General features: G+C 34.8%; 1 protein-coding gene across 3 annotated transcripts in view; it reads left to right on the forward strand.

The window, feature by feature from the left end:
* The window catches only part of LOC105196994 (serine/threonine-protein kinase par-1), a 29,279-nt gene that overhangs the window by 4,020 nt on the left and 6,501 nt on the right, over positions 1–18,758 (forward strand). For 2 of the 3 annotated variants that reach the window (XM_026136119.2, XM_026136122.2), the window contains exons 1-7: positions 8,066–9,758; positions 15,352–15,555; positions 16,817–16,969; positions 17,348–17,594; positions 17,846–18,197; positions 18,322–18,447; positions 18,597–18,699. In XM_026136119.2, the coding sequence (XP_025991904.2) occupies positions 9,756–9,758; positions 15,352–15,555; positions 16,817–16,969; positions 17,348–17,594; positions 17,846–18,197; positions 18,322–18,447; positions 18,597–18,699 (1,188 nt within the window). In that variant the 5' untranslated portion in view covers positions 8,066–9,755. Of the gene's footprint in view, positions 1–8,065; positions 9,759–15,351; positions 15,556–16,816; positions 16,970–17,347; positions 17,595–17,845; positions 18,198–18,321; positions 18,448–18,596; positions 18,700–18,758 lie in introns of those variants that run through there. The other variant, XM_011163184.3, reaches the window with a different exon arrangement.

An 18,758-nucleotide genomic window follows, 5' to 3' on the forward strand; every position in this document is an offset into this window, starting at 1 on the left:
CTCTCTCTCTCTCTCTCGTCTGTCTGTCTCCTTCTCTCCTTCTCTTCGAATATTCTGCTACACAGCTCTTTATTGTATACATTGCGAGGTGAAACAATAAGTTTCTTTGTAAACTAATCGATTATCGTTCTGCTGGAACTCGATACTTCCGCGATCGTCGGATCAGTTATCGTCGGATCAGTTAGCGAGGCTCTCTTTTTCGGAATCGCGCGCGTCACAAATCGTTATCGCGATCACGCGATAGGAAAAATTGAACGACACGCTCCAGTTACGAGTGATTTATTCCCGAGTAGACAAGGAGCCAGCAATGTAATTCTGTATCGTATTAAATTTGCGAAATAATGCTGATATGAATATTTCATAATTTCGCTGCCCGGGATGTTATGCAATATCGCCGTAATAAAGCTGGTAAAAAGGGATTTTTACTAAAATATTCATCACTGGAAATAAATTATGCTTTATGTAATAATAATAATAATAGTTAGAGCTATTCCAATAATAAATCATTGTTGATCATGCATTTTGCTTATGAATAAATAAATCGTAGATTTCGCCTTTCATACAAATTGAAATGAATTTTATTAGGATCAAAGAACAATAATAAACAGATTTGGATTTTATACCGAGCACTCCTCCCACCCTTATAAATTGCGATACATTTTGTGTGAAAGTGTTTCGCCGATTACATTCTTTCACCCAAATTAACATCTGGCTCTTGACCGGTTCAATAAAATTGAATGGGCGAAACATTAATTATACCAGGTTTGGCAGCAGAAATTACAACTTGAACGAAGCCGCAAAAGTAGTACGCAGCAATTCTGAATATGTAATAGCGAATATTATTGTATGTAAAAGCTTACCGCTATAATATCGAGTATAAATGATACGGACGTATTAGAATAATTGATGTTCGATTAATTAAAATTAATTAAAATTAGATACGATGTTTCGGATCGCGAAAACACACACTGTGAACTGTGCGTGCGTGACCCGATGTAGATTTTCATATTTTCTCTCGTCGTGAGAATTTGTGCAATAATTTGTATTTTACAATGAATGATATCCGATATCGTAAGTGTGAGAAAAATGATCGACGCGGAAATGGTACTTTATCTCTTCTCCGCGAATGTCGCGCGCGTAAAGAAATTAATGTGACCTACGATTATCGATACATGAACGATAGCATGAACGTACATACGTATCACCTCGAGTATTTTGGTCGTACGGTGCAAAGTTTGCCTCTCTTTTTATTGTTTTGTTTTACGATGTTTGGCCGGTTGTATATAATTAGTTTATGTAACTCGGGAACAATAAGTTTATGCTTTTGGAGATGTCTCGAGCTTAAAACTAAATGTCTCTTAACTTAACTTACAATTAGCTTAAGAAACTATGTTAGGATTTCGCGATATTTTAGGAAGGCTAAAGAAAATGAATAAATTTGGATTTATTTTTAATTTATTAACCGCTCGATACTTCTTCTCGTTTATTATATTATATTGACGAAACTTGTCTGAAGAAAGTTCACTAAAAGATTATGTAATGCTTGCGTATTTTCATAAGTTTCGATGAGGTATTTACGAAGTTTCTGCGAAATGGGTCTTTACCAACAAGTGTTGTGTATTACTTTTAATGGAAAGTCGTTTCACCCTACAGACAATGAGTTCAAAAGCAAAGTGTCGGATTGGGTTAGGAAATTTCAGGCTAAAAATAATTAAGCATTATATAATTGACCGCGTACGACAAAAAGTTTGCTGTTACCGCCCGCGTATAGAAATTCTCTCGTCGCGGTACAAACGCAATAAAACGGAAATATTTTTCAGATCTTACCCACAGGATTCGAAACAGTCTGTCATTTCCAACATGAACTGCTTAACATTCCTTTACGTCGACCCTGAGGCACTTGGGGGGAAAAAAAGTTCGACGAAGTCGTTTCTGACCGCTAATTCTGTTTGAGCCATCTGGCTTTTCAGATATTTACTTTATTTGGCTTCTTAAGTGGTTTCTTAAGAGATTTTCCTTCTTTAATGTATTTTTTTTTCTGAGACACTGACTAATTCTCTGCGTATCGATTTTTCTTTAGCAAAATTTAAAAAGCATCATTTCTCTTCCAATATAGAGATAATAAAATACTTGCATTTTTACTTTCAATAGTAAATTTTTAGATTAAAATTTTGATAACCCAGATATGCATGAAATTAAATTACATTTCATTGTTTGTATCTTTGAAACTTTATTTGTTTGTTTAAACTGAAAAACTCTATTAAGTGATGCGATCAGTTAAAGAAAAATTAGAATTTATCTTTGAGCTTAATTTTTCATCCTACTCAAAAAGAAGAATATCCAAGAAATATATTTAGAGGTTGAAAGGATAGGAAGTAGAAGTGGGACATTGTATATGACATTCTTGAAATATTCTGTTCCCATTCATGTGTATTGTCATCTGTATTTAAGCTAAGATATGGAAATATCAAGACTTTTGGCATTTCAGGAACGTGAAGGAAATACTCAATGAATATTTGAAGAGCTCTCAATATATAATACATGTATCACATGTACAATTTGCTTACTAAATTATTATAGAGTAATTTGTCTGAAGGTATATTAACATAAAATGATTAAATATAAATGAGAAAATATTCACGGGAAGAACGAATTTTGTTGAAATATTTAGCTAGATACAGATCTGAAAATAATTTTATTGGTCCATCAAAATAATTGTAATGGACGTTCAAGAATGCTGAGTAAGGCTGCGAAAAACCTTGACATTCTAACAATTCAATTTGAGAGTTTAATATAATTATTTTGATGGCCTAATAAAGTTATTTTCAAATCTGTATCCAATTAAATTTTTAGATCCTTCAGCAAACCGTTCTTATTATAGCGCTAATAATGTAATTCTTGGTATTATTATTGGATAAAAAAATTTCTCGGTGATAATTCTATCAGTGTTAGTTTCATGTTGTAATATCAATGACAATTAATTGGATCTTACACTTTTTATTATCAAACGCATATCTAAATAATTTACAACATATTTGGATAACGTTATTTTTAACAAATATCAAATAACGTTTTTAACAGATAATAAATTTATTTAAATTTTAAAAGAAAATTAACATTTTCTTCTTTATCATCGTTTTTCATCGTTCGAGACAAGTTCGAGAAAACTTTATTCCTGTGAAAACTAGATTATTTTCACTTATACTTTCTTCCGATCGCACGTGCACTATTGTTGCTTACTACCAGGCGGCCAACGGTGTTTATGTGAGGGAAACGACTGGCGCAACGACGTTCGGAAGTAGAGATCAATCCGCTTGTCGAGTGCATTATCTCAAATTACACAGATCCGGTCGCGTCAAAGTAATCCGTGCCAGCTTGTGCTGTAGAACCTGTGTAGAAATGACACTTGTCTGCGTCTTGGTTGCATTTCGAAAGGAGAAACGAGAGAGAGAGAGAAACGTGGAAAAAATATGAACGTCTCACCTCTGCCGTCAGTAAAGTAACCAAAGAGAAATTTCTTCAAGCAAGCAAGGAACTAAAACCGATATCAGATTGGAGATTAAGGATTGCGAATTACACACACACACACACACACACACACAAATTAAAATTTGATTAATTAAATAAGTTTAATTTTAATATGTTTCGTTTTGATACGTTTGATGCCCTAATTACCAATTTGCAATCTTCATTCTTCAATGCACAGTCTAATATAAATTTAAAGAGTTATAGAATTTTGACAAATCAAGAAATAGGATATTTTTTAACACCATCTGAAACTCTTATTTAAAGAGACAGATAATGTGTTTCTGTCCTGAAAAAATATATTTTTATTTTATTTAAAACAGATACAAAATTAAAATAAATATGAAAAAAATCAATAATTTGAAATTAAAAGCTAAACACATTTTGTTTTTCTTGCATTTATCATTCGGATGATAGAGGGAATTTTTTTCGTGAAACTACACACATTTGAATTTAAAAATTGCGTTTTTCGAAAAATTTTTTTATTTTGTTATACTTAAAAAAAAGATACATGGAGTATTTATAAAGTCTGTTCTTATTCTTCTATATTTTTCAGTTTTGCATAATTTTGCATCGTTTCCGCAGTATAGGGGATGATGGGGGCTTACAGATACTTCGTATATTTATCTTTTAAATGAAAAGTTTTACGTAATACTTTACATAATATGCTATTTTTCGATTCGCTAGAGTTCTATATAACTCCTTAAGAATGGTATATCTTGCATAAACATCATTGACATTTCCATCGTGCGAATCGCAACGTACCGTCCTTTTTATCTCGTTCGTTTTTTCTTGTCGGACACGACGCTAAATCCGCGCGTACAGATGCGCTTGAGAGTATCGTTCCGATGAAATCTGCACGTGAGATTTCCATATTGCCGATAGCTTATCGATACTGCCTTTCTGCAACTCTATTTACTGATATCATCTGACATTGTCAATACATGTTCATCGACGATATCAATGCGAATGCGGATTAAACTTGCGAAACTGTCAGCGATACGTACGAACGAGCAGAATGCATTTCGTAACTTCCGTCAGGCTTTAGAAGTGTGATCTTCGATGATTTCTTCCTTGGCGAAAGTTTGATTGGATCCTTGACGTTCGTAATTGGATCTTCTCCGTGACACTTCTAACTTTCTCACAGTACATTTTTCACCGCGGTGTCGATACATTCCTCAAGTCCGCTTTACTCGGTCTACAATTTGCAGCAGAATTTAATACAGAATTGTATTCGTAATTTTATACATCGAGTTATGAATATAATTATAAATGAGAAAAAATTATTGTATTATACGAACCATAATTGAACTTAAAAATATGTATAGATTATTCGATGGTTTCTTTTTTAATTCTGTCGTAAATTATAAATTGCGTAAAACTTTGTATAACAATCGGGGTGGAATAGTAACTAGTAAAAAGTTGAAAGTTAAATAAAATAAAGTTAATAATTTTTTTTTTTAATTTAACTTGGTTAATTTAAAATTATTTAATTTATACATTTAACTACTTATTTTTGAGACACAAATTTTAATTCATTAACCTTTTTTCCAAGTTAAAAATTTAGCTATGTAAAAGAAAAAAATTATATCAGAAAGAATTTTTACATAAAAAAATGATATTTCTTTGTTATTTCGTATAAATTTAATTTACAAATAAAATATTAAAAATTTTATGATCTATATTATATCAATTGTTTTGTGTAAGTTAATTTAAAAAATTACGAATTTCTAATTTAATACGAATAATGCTTTTCAAAAATTAACTTTAATTTGATTTAAACTAATTTAATTTTAATGTAATTTTTAATCGAGTTCTTTTGCTCCTGTAACTTTTAACGTAACTACATTAATTTTACAAGCTATTAACTTCAATTTTTAGGAGTTAAAATATATATTAACTTACTCAATCCTGATAATAATCTATGACTATAATAATATGGAACAGTATATAGTTCTTTTCAAAAGGCAAAAGGAAAACAGCCGCGATGTTTTTCCACACTTTTCCAAGGCCAAAAACACAATTAATTTCTTCTTTGTTCGTGACTGTTCGCACAGTTACTTCACACGCGGCAATGCAAACGCTCTAATCGGCCGTAATTATCATCCTCGCGAGGATGAACGCCGTCGCTGTTCCCACTGGCGGCGGCAGGCGCGGATTAGTCGCGCCCCTCAGGATATCGTCGTGTATTTCTTCGCGGCGCGCACGGAATCCCGATAACGGTACGCGAGCACTACCTGTTACGTGCCTGCGCTACGTTTACGTTACGCATTACCGTCACGGGTCCATATTATCGTCGCTTCGATCGCGAATCCCTGTGCATCAATTACCGTTACGGCCGCCGCCAACGCGTGCGCCGCCGTACTTTTGGTTGCGCAAGGAAAGCGATTTTACCGGGAAAACGAAACGCGCCGTATAGTAAGAGATACCCATCCGACTGTTTCGCAATCCGAGAGACCTCCTTTTATTCTTCTTTTTTCTCTTTTTCTGGTTTTTTTTTTTGTGAACGCACGTATCGTTCCCTAAACCAATTGTGCTTCGGGCAGTCTTTGAGAAATATTTCGTCTTGATTGTTCATAGTTGTACGTTCTGAGAACTTTCGAGTCTAACTAGAACAGATTCCTTGAGAAAACTCGACCTTCTTCCTCGAGATGAAATTTCCAAGTAAGTTTGAGATAAGAATGTATGTCTTGTATAAATCAGGATGTTTATTTAGCGGCCACGTAGGTGGAGAATGTGCGAGGGCGAAACTGTAGCCCAAGCCCCTTCGCCGATAATTTGCGACCGCCTTTGCTTCTCTGACTCGCACCTGATAGATATTACCCAAGCACTGAATAACACCTCTCCCGCTGCTTTTCTATTTCCCCTCCTCAGGATATCCTGAGAGCGTTAAGGTCAGGTCTCGAGGGAGTTTATCTTTTCCCCCGGATGAGGTAATTGGGACCGATGTTCGAATGATCATTTCGGAAATGGCCACTCTCTGTGTAACAGATATACATGAGACTCTGGCTCTACATTATACCAGAAGCAGTATTAAAGCGTTATATAGAAGCTCCTTCTGAAGATCTCTCGACGAAATTTAATCCATCAACGTAATTTACATTTCCTTAATGGACGATCCGGTGTTTTTTGAGTGCACTCGGCGCATTTGATATATTTTCAAGTCCAATATTATTTCGAGACACAAATTCATCCACTTATTATTTGCAGAATCATTTTTATATTGCGTATGTTTCCTAATGGCATTTATGAGTGTCAGCAATCTCTTTACGCAAGTCTTGATTTATGTATAATCTCTTACATTTACGCTGGTAAAAGACAAATTTGAAACAAAAAATTGCATTAAATTTATAAGGCGCATATCTTGCTGTTATAATTTGTATTACAAAATTTATAGTACTAGAAATGCAATACTAGAAACACAATAGTATAAAAGGCGAAGTATGCTGTATATATTATGTACTATATTTAAAGCGGAGGAATATACATAGATAAATTCTACGAAACTTTTTGAGCGTTTTCTGTTGGCGTACTTCGCCTTTTGTACTATTATATTTCTAGTATTATAAATATCTATTGTACATCCTAGATCTGCAGCTGGTTGATACTTTTCAACCGATTTTGCTTATGGTCACAGAATCTAGATTGCGCGCGGAGACAAAAAAACGCTCAAGCTTATCCTCGTTGGTACGAGTAAATTCACCAAAAATTAATGTTGACATTTCATCCCTTAAAACAACAAAATTCAAATAGACTTTGGCAATTTTAATGGAATAGACTTACGGAGGAAATCACTAAAAAAAAAACTGATCGACAATAATACTTCAAGGGTGATATAGAAATCTATTGGTGTTAAATTTAAAATATTTAAATGTACACACACATACATGTGCAATACATACACATACAATTAACATACGTATTCTACTTTAAAGTGTAATGTGCTTATAAATTTATAACATGATGGTAAAAGTAATAGTGTAGATGCTATAACAATAAGCAAAATTGGTCGAAAAGTGCAAACCGGTTGCAGGCCTAGTATATTTTATAATAAAAATTGACAAAAAGATCTTATATTAATTCAAGGATGTTTCGGCTACATAATACGAGCTAAAAGTTAACAAAATTTAAAAACTGAAGGTTTCTCTAAGTTTACTTCTTTTTTTCTAGTTAACAACAAAAAAATTTTGGTTGCCAACGTCCGAATTTTGGCCCTGACATGAAAAATTTGATTTACAATGGTTTTTGCAGCAAAAATTACCATATTTTGCTGCAGTTTTACATAAATAACTTTTAAACGAGTGAGTGAAGCTAAATGAATTTTTGCACGAATATTTATTATAGTTCAGTATACGTAAAATTTTTAATTTAATTGGTAATGCCACTTTCCCATCAAATTTACAAATAAATACTGCAAAACGCAATTTTACATAAAAATCAAGAGTAAACAAAAAATTAAATAACTTTTAAACCAATAAGTGAATTGTGCTCCAATTTTACACAGATACTCAAATGTAATACTAAGAGTATTCTATGCAATTTTTATATTTTTGGTAAATTTAAAATATGATTCATACATTTTTAATGCAATTTTTTTAAATGCAACCAGCGTAATGAGAATACCTGCAGAATTATTCTTTTACTAACACAGATACGTAAAAATTAAATACACATTTAAAGCGATTATCGCTTTAATAGCCTATCTCGTTAAGTAATTTGAATATCGTTAATCTTATCTATGCGTATATAAAAATAAGGTGGGATTATGCGACGGTGTTTTAAATGTCACGTTTTCCAATAGATAGTAGACTTTTCACAAGAAGCACGCTTCATCGGACAGATTAATTGATTTATTGAGCACAAGAGAGAAGTGCAAGGGTTGTAACGGCGTATTAGTGAGCGCAGTTCCGTTCGCGTATTCGTGAGTAATACACATCGACACACAGGTGTATCGAGACTCGATTTCCCGGGATAGTGGTCAGTCAACAGTCGTTGGCCGCGCTGGCACGTTGTCGACCTTTCTGTAACATCGAATTCCACCGACACGCCTGTCAATCTCTCCTCTCTACCGGTTATTGCAAATCGCGGCGCGGCATAGAGATTATTTCGAACCGCTTGCATCTCCTTGTCTCGGATCTCGGAGAGATCTCCAACGTTGTTGCGGTGCACGTGCACGATGTGCCCCCGTCCGTTAATTTGCGACTTCCGCGTCCGCGCGAATACGAAAGTGTTCAGAAAGTACGACGCTCCGCTTGCCACTGCATCCGGGAAATGCGGTCTAGAGAAGAGAACGCGTGGCGCGATCTAAATTTCAAATGCGGGTCCACACGCGTTACGCTCATCGAAACGGATTATACTTTCTAAGCGCGAAGTTCCCGTTCGGTGGAATCTATCGTCCTCGTACGTTTGCGAGAAAATCAGTAGAAAATCTCCCTGAAAGATCTTCCCTCGCGCTCTTCTTTGCACGAAGCAATAAATTTATACGGATAGAATAATTTTGCTGAAATACAGATCTGAAAATGGTTACGTTGAACCATTAAACAAATTTATATTGGACGTTTAAGCTGATTGCTAGAGTGTCAAAATTGCTTTTTGCAGCAGTAACATCGTGCTCAAACGTTTTACATAATTATTTGGATAGTCCAACGTAAAGTTATTTTCTGATCCATATCTAACTGAATTTTTAGATAGTACGGTAAAATTGCTCTCTCCGTGCACGTTATTTCTCGAAATTAAGGAGCCTCGGCCTCAATATATTACTCCGACGTTAAAAGAGCGATATCGCGAATAATATTTACTTTATTATCAGCCCTCACAGCCATCGGGATAATTTGCTTGCCGTTTAATCGAACCGATAGCGAGAGACTTTCACACTTTTTAAGGAGAGACTCGCGTTGGAATAAAAATCCACGATGTCGTCGATTATTCGGAGTCCCCCGACAATTCGCGACTCGTATAAAGTGCGTTTCAGGTATTGGCCCCGACCAGTCGTAAACTTATTACGTGTAACTGACGCTCATGCATCTCATTATTACACGGACACGTGCGGTAAAAGCAGGTCAGGCTGACATCGCGGACGTGCTCGCGCACAGGTAGATCTTGATAGTGGAGGACGAACGTCGTTATCGGTTAAATGTCAAGTTCAATTCGCCGCGACGTGATGGATCCGGATGGATAAAGGATGATTCGCCGGACGACTACGTTTTCCTTACACGTGGAAAATTACCGCGATGGTAAACGCCCTGAACATACAGAATTGATATTCCGTTGTTCGGAAGCTTTATTGATTCGCAGAATGTTAGGAAAAATTTCACATACGATTCATATTTATAATATTTTATGGACGATTCTTTTAATGCGATTATTTGAAAAATTAATATACAAATAAGTAGCGAAAATAATTGTCATGAATATTAATTTATTAATTGCGAATACGAGTATTTCTCTACTTGTGACTACCTCGATTTGCTGCGAATTTTTAAACTTACGTAAAAAATAACTAGTAGGTTTATAACGAAATTGATTAAGCACTCGTTAAGCAGTGGTCCAAATTAAATATTTATAATATTAAATATTATGTTACATTAAGAAAAAAAGAGTTGAAATATTAATAAGCAAAGGTTACTTGTGACGTTTTCTTCGATATTTATTGGTTATAAAAAAATCTGATTATGATGACAAAATATACATTTCTGTGAGATATATCCTATTTTTTTATTAATTGGTTTGCTTACCAGGAATAAAATTTTATTTTAGCGTATTTAAATAAAGATTTATTTCGTTAAAATAACTTTATATCTCACAAACAGTTTTTTAATCACTCGTTGAAGTTAATCTGAGCTTACGCTAAATATTAATTTTATAATAACCAATATTATATTCTAAATTAAAATCTTTAAATGTCATCTTCTAAATACGGATCCCAATGAAATTATTATTTTTCATAAATACTGTTTTATTTACGAAAATAAATGTTTGACTTACGATCAATTCAATTTACAACCAAAGTCTCGGAACGTAACCCCGTCGCAAGTGGTGGAAACACGCGGACTAGCACGCATGTACTGCATTTTTATAACATTTCGAGCTTTGCGTTGCGTTGTTTCACAATGTTTTTCTTATTTTCTTTTCGTGGGGCGTTTTTCTATTATTTTTGTCATATTGTGTAAACGTTTGTATTTTCCCAGAACAAGCGTAATCCTCTAAAGCGCTCAGTGCTGCGCCAACGATAATTTTAAGAATTTCCTGATGTAGACAACTCCAATGTCATTTATTATTTAGGTCACGTTGCAAAAAGTACCCAACAGCTTTTGGATTTAAAACGAAATTAGGATGACGTTCTCGTCAACCAAATTGTTAATCGCGCTATACGGCCTGTTAATTGCGCTGCGCGTAAGTCCGGATAAAACGTGGAACCTTCGTGCGGTCGCAGCCGGTAATTGCATTACTCCGTAATGCCGTAATAGCATCACTTATTGCGTAACGGCAATTAATTTTCCATGTAACGGCGAAAAGAATCAAACGCGTCGAACGTGACGTCCACGCGCGCGCGCGCGCGCGCCGTGATTTATTTTAATTGGAATCCGCTTCCGAAGAGCGCGCACTCAATCACTCACGCATTACCTCGTTTCGCGAAAAAAAAAAAAAAAACATCTGTTGCGGCACGAATTTTTTGATATCTGTCAGTAAACGGGCACTCGCGACGACTTGGCGTTGATTTGAGCCTTAATTGATTAACACGTTGCCCAGATAATTTATCATCTTAACAATGAACGATGGTGCAGGGAACGCTCGCCGATAATAATAACACCGGTGAGAATGGGAGAGAATACTCTCGTCTTATTTATATCGCGTCACATAGGCAATGGACGCGTTTGCGCGAAATAAAAGCCGTAAACCTCGGCGGAGTGAATGTCAGTCTTGCGTCAGCATTTGCTATAAATTGCCCGGCAAGCACGGATGATTCGATCGTTAAGGCATTAATCTGATCTGTTTTCGTCGAGACCTGGGGGCCTAGAGGACCTTCGGATAGAGCGTTTTCCGAGAAGAAATTTTGACGTGCGTGCGCGAATCCGATCGAAGCGATTCACCTCCTTTATTGGTACCTACTGCCGCTTCGCTCGACAAGGTTTATTTTTGCGTTCTTCGTAATCTTCGTTAAGAGTATCCAGAACGCACGCACGGCGAGGAAATGATTCGCAGCTCCCGACGGACGGGGACCGCGCGCGCGTGGCCGCGTTCCGCGCGGCGGGCAACGGAGGCGAGAAACTCCTTTGCAGATCCCAAAGGAAGCTGTAGGTGGAAGTCGTGGATCGATTTTTTCGCGACCCGCTGTCGTATTATATTTCCATACGTCTATACTAAGAATGAGAGACAGAGTTATTATTAATTTATCTCTTCTCTCGGAAGAATCTCCCTTCGAGGAAAATGAATGAAAAAAAGAAAGTTATATCGGGGAGAGTAACTGAATCTGATCTTCTAAAGCATACCTTTTAAATATTTTACAATTTTACTTAATATAAGCAACATTTAGTGGATAAAGATAAAAAGTAAAGTCAAAAATAAGTAACATAGAAATTTTACAAGATTCATCTCGTTTTATGTATGCTATCAGCATTTTAGAAAATCAGGTTAATTTGATGTTAATTTTTAGAATATAGAATAATTGTAGAATTATTACATTAATTGTATGTATATATATATATATATATATTTGCAATTATTGTAAAAATTAAATTGATATTTTTATAAATTCTATCAAGTTTTTTAACTTATACCGCTATAAAATTTACAGTAATAAATAATGCTAATGAAAAATTGATAAAAGATGATAATAACATTAATAATTAACATGAATAAAAATACATCAATTACAAAAATAAATTTAAGTCAGTTTTATTTCGGTATCCTTACTATTTCATTTGACCATCGATAGCTTTTCGATAAATTATTAATAAAATAAGTATTAGTTAACGATTCCTTATAATTTTAATTATTTTAATTCATAAATTCGATATTTTTGGAGACGATACGATTTAAGAGATCACAGATAGGTTTTAGGCAACCGGTTTTCTATTTAAATCATACTTTTTGCAATATGTTATAAAAAAGAACAAAGAATACGAAAGAACAAAAAATAACTTTTAAAGGAGAGAATCATGTTCAAATTTGACATAGATACTCAAACGTAATAATAGAACAATATGAAATTTTTATATTTTTGGTAATGCTTTGAGATATGACATATACATCATTAAGATATAACTTTTGCAGAAATATTGATCGATCGATTTTTGTAGATATGTAGAGTATGATATTTTTTTATTATTGCAGACTATCCAATGATTGATGTTGGGAACTGTAAATTTCTTCTGCGGAAATGATTGAGAGCCATTAATTGACCTGAAACATACGACAAAAAATTTTCTTAATTTATATCAGATTGTGCACTGATTGAACTAAAATTATTAAAAATTGGAAAAATATAGCGGCTTTTCAAAGTTATTTTAAAGATTTTAATCTTGCTTTAACCTTTGAAAAGCTGGCATTTTGTCAATTTTCAATTTTTAATAGTAGTTCTGCTTCAATCGGTGCACGACCACATATAAATTTATAAAATTTTTTGTTTTTATGTTTCAGGTCAATGAATTCCTCTGAAAGAGAAAGAATCTACAGTTCCCAATTTAACATCATCTATACACCACCCATGGATAGTCTGTACTAAAAAATACTATCATAATCTACAAAAATTAATAAATATTTTTATAAAAATTGCATTTTAATTGCAAATTTTTTTTCTTAAAAGAATCCTTTATATGAAAACGGGTCTTCTTTCGGATTCAACAAAGTACAATAACCCCTTAATGTTTCTTGAGTAAACATTAAAATATTTATTTATTAAAATATTAAAAATAAAGAAACAGAAGGCACAGCATATATCCAATAAATATCAATGCAGAAGAGGGAGGACGGAATGCGAGATACTGCACCGACAAAAGGCAGCCTCGACGCGTCGCGTCGCGACGCGGTGCACCGTAGCGTTTCGCAACTACGTTCCGCCAAAGACAATGCGTTCCCTCGGCACCAACATTGGCTCCTATTCCCATTCAGCGCTAAATTTGATCGTGTACTGCTCACCTCGTGTTCGCATTAGCGCTACTTTCGCGTTAGACAATCGAGAGTGGGACGGACGAGCGAAGCGAAGCCTTGCGTTTACCGTTTTCTTTTTTCTTCTTTTAAATAAGATCATCGATCCTTCGGAAAGTGAATGAGCGATCCTGCCGAGTCGCGCCTCGATACCATCGATAGACAACAGATTTTCGCGCTCCAATTACTCGAGTTTCTAATCCGATATTCACCGTGGAAAGAAAAAATCGATTCCCCGGGGATTATGCACGATTTCTATGCACTCTGTGTTGTGATACATTCTGAACGCGACGTAACTTCGTTCACTTACGAGCAAAAGTTTGAATCGGATAACTATATTTAGCGTCAAACGTACGTACATTGCGTTCGGTCCATTAGCTTGCCACGCTATACGTATTTTTCCAAAGCGATAGTACACCTCTTGTCATTCCACCGAGTGTACACTTTCTTTTTTTCACTGCTGCCGATCGCACGTCCTTCGATGGCGAAGCGATTAATTATTGCTTCTACTAAGCGCTAAAAATAATAGTGACCTCTTTCTCGCGCGGAATGGACCGACCCGCCCGTACTTACGCGACTGTTGTTGAACGTTTCTGAACGATCGATCAGAATTCGATATTTCGAACCATTCGTCCATTCAACATTATCATACGTCTGCGAGCAAGTAACGAGCAAGCACTAAGAGCGTTTTAAAAGGGGACGGATGAAACGCATTTAGGAAGTGTAGTACTCACAAATGTATGAATAAAGCGTTCAGATAATGTAGTCGATTTTGAATCGTTTATCTTAATTATACAGCGCCATAATTTTTCAAAATGTATACAATTCTGTGTCACGACGAGCTCAAATTTGTAGAAATTACAAGACAAGTATACCGAACAAAAAAATTTTTTATGTTCAAGTAAATATATTTCATAACATCATTTCCATGATTTAAAAAAATATTTCCCAAGTTTAAAAATACATTGTTTTATGCTAGTTAATATTTATTTAAATTAAGGAAATGTTAAAATAAATATATTTACTTGAATATAAAAATTTTTTTTTCAATGTAGCTTCCATAGAATGAGAAAAAGTTTGACTTCAAATAAATATCTATATCTCTCTTTCTTACGTTTGTCAGGTTCGATTTGTGTGTGTATAGATAAAGTCAGTATCTCTCAATTTACGACTACCTCGACTTACGAAATTTTGGATTTACGACCGGCATGCCATTAACTAGAAACGAATTAGTAGATTAGCAATTGATTAAGCGTTCGTTAATGAATGATCCAAATTAAATTTATTAATATTTTCATATTAATTACACATTAATTTGATAATTTATGCTAAATATTATATATTAAGAGTTACATTTTCAAGAAAAAATTGTTTTTTAATTACTTTCTTAATCTGTGAGGTAAATATTAATTTTATAATAGCAAATATTAAAAATTATAATCTTTCAATAAGATTTTGTTTTGTTTTTGAGTAAACGTCTATAGTCGTTCTTAGTAATAAAATAATTATTTTAAATAAATGTTTTATCTATACGAAATGTTAACGCTATTTGACTTACGTTCAATTTGATTTACGACCGAAGCTTCGGAACGTAACGTCGTAAGTAGAGGGACCTGTAGCTATTTTAGATAAGTAATGTCTTTTTCATTACTGTATAAAAACTTGCAATGTGCATTGCAGCGGCACGAGATGAATCGAAGAGTGGGATATAGCAATTACGATGGCAAGATCGCCGGCCTTTACGACCTGGAGGAGACCCTCGGCCGCGGCCACTTTGCCGTGGTGAAGCTGGCACGACACGTTTTCACCGGTGAGAAGGTTGCAGTGAAGGTGATCGACAAAAATAAACTTGACGAAGTCTCGAGGGCTCATCTTTTCCAGGAGGTAAGAGAAATGTAACTGGTCATTTCACGAAATGCCAAATCTGTCGATTTACTTCAAGTTCTTTGGCGACTCATTCAGTTTGATCTCTCGTCATTTCCAGAAGAAATGAACGAAGGAAATATTACTTTACTCAAAGAGTAACTTAAATAAATATTACGATGCCGGAATATATGTATGAGGCCCATAAAAAGTCTACAAAAAAATCTAAAATTATATTTCTCTTCTTTGCTTTTTTTATGTCTTTCTAACATAAAACTAAATTACAGGTTAATTTTTTTATTTTAGTACATGCGAAAGAACAGTTTTACTAAAGCATCTAAAAATTTAGCTGAATACAGATTTAAAAATTGCCGATCATTAAAATAATTGTGTAGGACGCTTAAGTATCATGAGTGAGGCTGCAAAAAATTTTGACATTCTATACTGAGAGAAAAAATCTTAAAACAAACAATTTTATTTAATACAAAAAAATTATTTACTTGGTTGTTACATTTAGTGTTACATTATTTTTAAATTTAAGATAATTAGATTTTTTAATCTAAGAAAACGATTTAATTAAGTTTAATAATATTATTAACTTACTTGTAAAAGCATTCTTTAAATATAAGATTTAATTCTTAAAAAGTATAAAAATACAAAATTATATAGTATGCTTATTTCATTAAAAGTAAATATTTTTACTTAAACAGCAAATGCTTGCATTAATATACATATATGATTTTAAGAAAATGTATTTTTTTTTTTTTTTCATTAAAAAAATTGTTCTTTTGGTGTAGCAAACAATTTGAGTGTCCTACATAATTAATATGACGATTTAACAAAATTATTTACATATTTGTATCTAAATTTTCAGACACTTCAGAAAAACCGTTCTATGTTTCGATTTCATGTTTAGATGCTACAGATACCTGGTAGATCTAAAGATTTGTTGTTCTGACTTGTTTGTTTCTATCTTGTACAGTTCATGACTGTGCAATCGCATCAGAGTTACTTTCCGTCCGTTTAATGTCCTAATGGACACACCAATCACTGATGACATCCTGATTCGCGTAATGTCATTTGGATAGCTAGTTCGTACACGGAGATCGAATCATCTCGCGTAGTTGCATCGAACGATAGGCTCCCTTATTGCGGTGGATCTCGTTAAGGTCGGCGAGATAATGATACAAATGGATGACAGAATCGTTGACCTCTGGATTTAAATTCGCTCAGGCGAAACGAATTTTATTTGCTTGTTGATCACGAATCATTCGTGTCGCAGGTGCGCTGCATGAAGCTAGTGCAGCATCCCAATGTGGTGCGGCTGTACGAGGTGATAGACACGCAGACCAAGCTATACCTAATTCTAGAGCTCGGCGATGGCGGGGACCTCTATGATTACATCATGCGCCACGATAGCGGCCTTAGCGAAGAGGTACTGTTGCACGGCTATTGTCGTTTTATTATGCCATCGACTTACAATTGCCGCGTGAACAAAGGATACAAATTTAACCTTCTGATATAAAGTTAATGTATCTGTTGAAAATGCATTTTTTTTCTTGAATGTAAATTGTTACAAATTTATTATAAATTTTGATGAAAAATTATCTGTAAGCTTTCAAAGTTTCTTTCAACTCAAAAAAGTTTCTTTCGTATTAAATTTGAAATTAATGGATTTAAATATTATTTTAATAGAAATTCTTACATGTTATTTTTTTTATTAATTATATGTTGATTAAACTTTTAAAATTATAGGAAAATTTGCATTTATGAGCGCGTTATGTGGATCATAATGTTTGAATTTTCGTCTCAGGTGGCCAGGACTTACTTTCGGCAGATAGTTCGGGCTATATCGTACTGTCATCGTTTACACGTAGTGCACAGAGATTTAAAACCCGAGAATGTTGTGTTCTTCGAGAAGCTTGGCACGGTGAAGCTTACAGACTTTGGATTTAGCAATAGATTTTGTCCTGGTCAGAAGCTCGAGACTTCGTGCGGCTCGTTAGCATACTCTGCTCCAGAGATACTTCTGGGCGATAGTTATGATGCCCCCGCAGTAGGTAAGCTTATATTAATTAATGTAATTAAGAATAAAGATAACCTAATTTATTAAGACTTTGTTATCTATTCAATGACCTCTAAATTGTAATTATACAGGATTAACGTAAAAGTTATGCTCTTCGTCATAAGTTTTGTGAAAGGCGTAATAAACTTAAAATTCGAGAGAAAGAATCTTATTAAAAAATACGATAACGAAAGTGAAATTTTACTTCTTTCGATAAACTAATTTTGTTACTTTAATTTGTTACAGATGTTTGGTCGTTAGGTGTAATACTGTACATGTTAGTATGCGGTCAAGCGCCGTTTCAAGAGGCGAACGACAGTGAGACGTTAACGATGATTATGGACTGCAAGTATTCGATTCCGTCGCATGTGTCCGACGACTGCAAACGGCTGATCGCGAGAATGCTCGTGCGGGAACCCGAACGGAGAGCGTCCCTCGAGGAGATTGCCGCGGATCCGTGGTTAGTGATCGGTTCCGACTTGGATACGATGGAGACGCTGCCGCTCGTGTCGCGTCAACAAGTCTCCGACGATCATCACAATCACATAATTGCCAAAATGGTTAAGGGTAACATCGCCACCAAGGAAGAGATATTGGAGTGAGTAGACATTAGGAAGAGATTTGACCGTTATGATTGTGCCTTTTTGCATGTTAGTATATTTTAAGCATGCGTCTTTGGCGCTACGTTTTACTGGCGATTCTCATCGTCGATTTTCTTACAGTGCTCTCGACAAGAACGAATACAATCACATCACCGCGACGTATTTCTTGCTGGCCGAGATGAAATTGCGCCATGATCGAGAACAAGAGCAAAAAACTCGACCAGAAGCTCTAGACGTCTCCTCAAGGTATGTTTTAAGTACTGAATCACTCACTAGTACTGCTGCCGGATGTGACTCACTTACAAAGATATGCTAAATTTAAATATTTATGCCGCATACCAACTTAAATGAAATCATTAATATACCACAATGTGCATGCTGTTAATTTTATGCAGCCGGCAGGATGATCTGACAACAAATCTACGCGCGGACAACTCCCTGAGTACTAAGAACCAGTCGCTATTAACCGTGCCACGGACACCTGGTGACGTACCGCAGGTACGTATCGCATGCTCGTCGTCCAGAAAAACATCGACTAATATGTGACTGAATATTAA

The sequence above is a fragment of the Solenopsis invicta genome, chromosome 8 (assembly GCF_016802725.1).
Source record: "Solenopsis invicta isolate M01_SB chromosome 8, UNIL_Sinv_3.0, whole genome shotgun sequence".
NCBI lineage: Eukaryota > Metazoa > Arthropoda > Insecta > Hymenoptera > Formicidae > Solenopsis > Solenopsis invicta.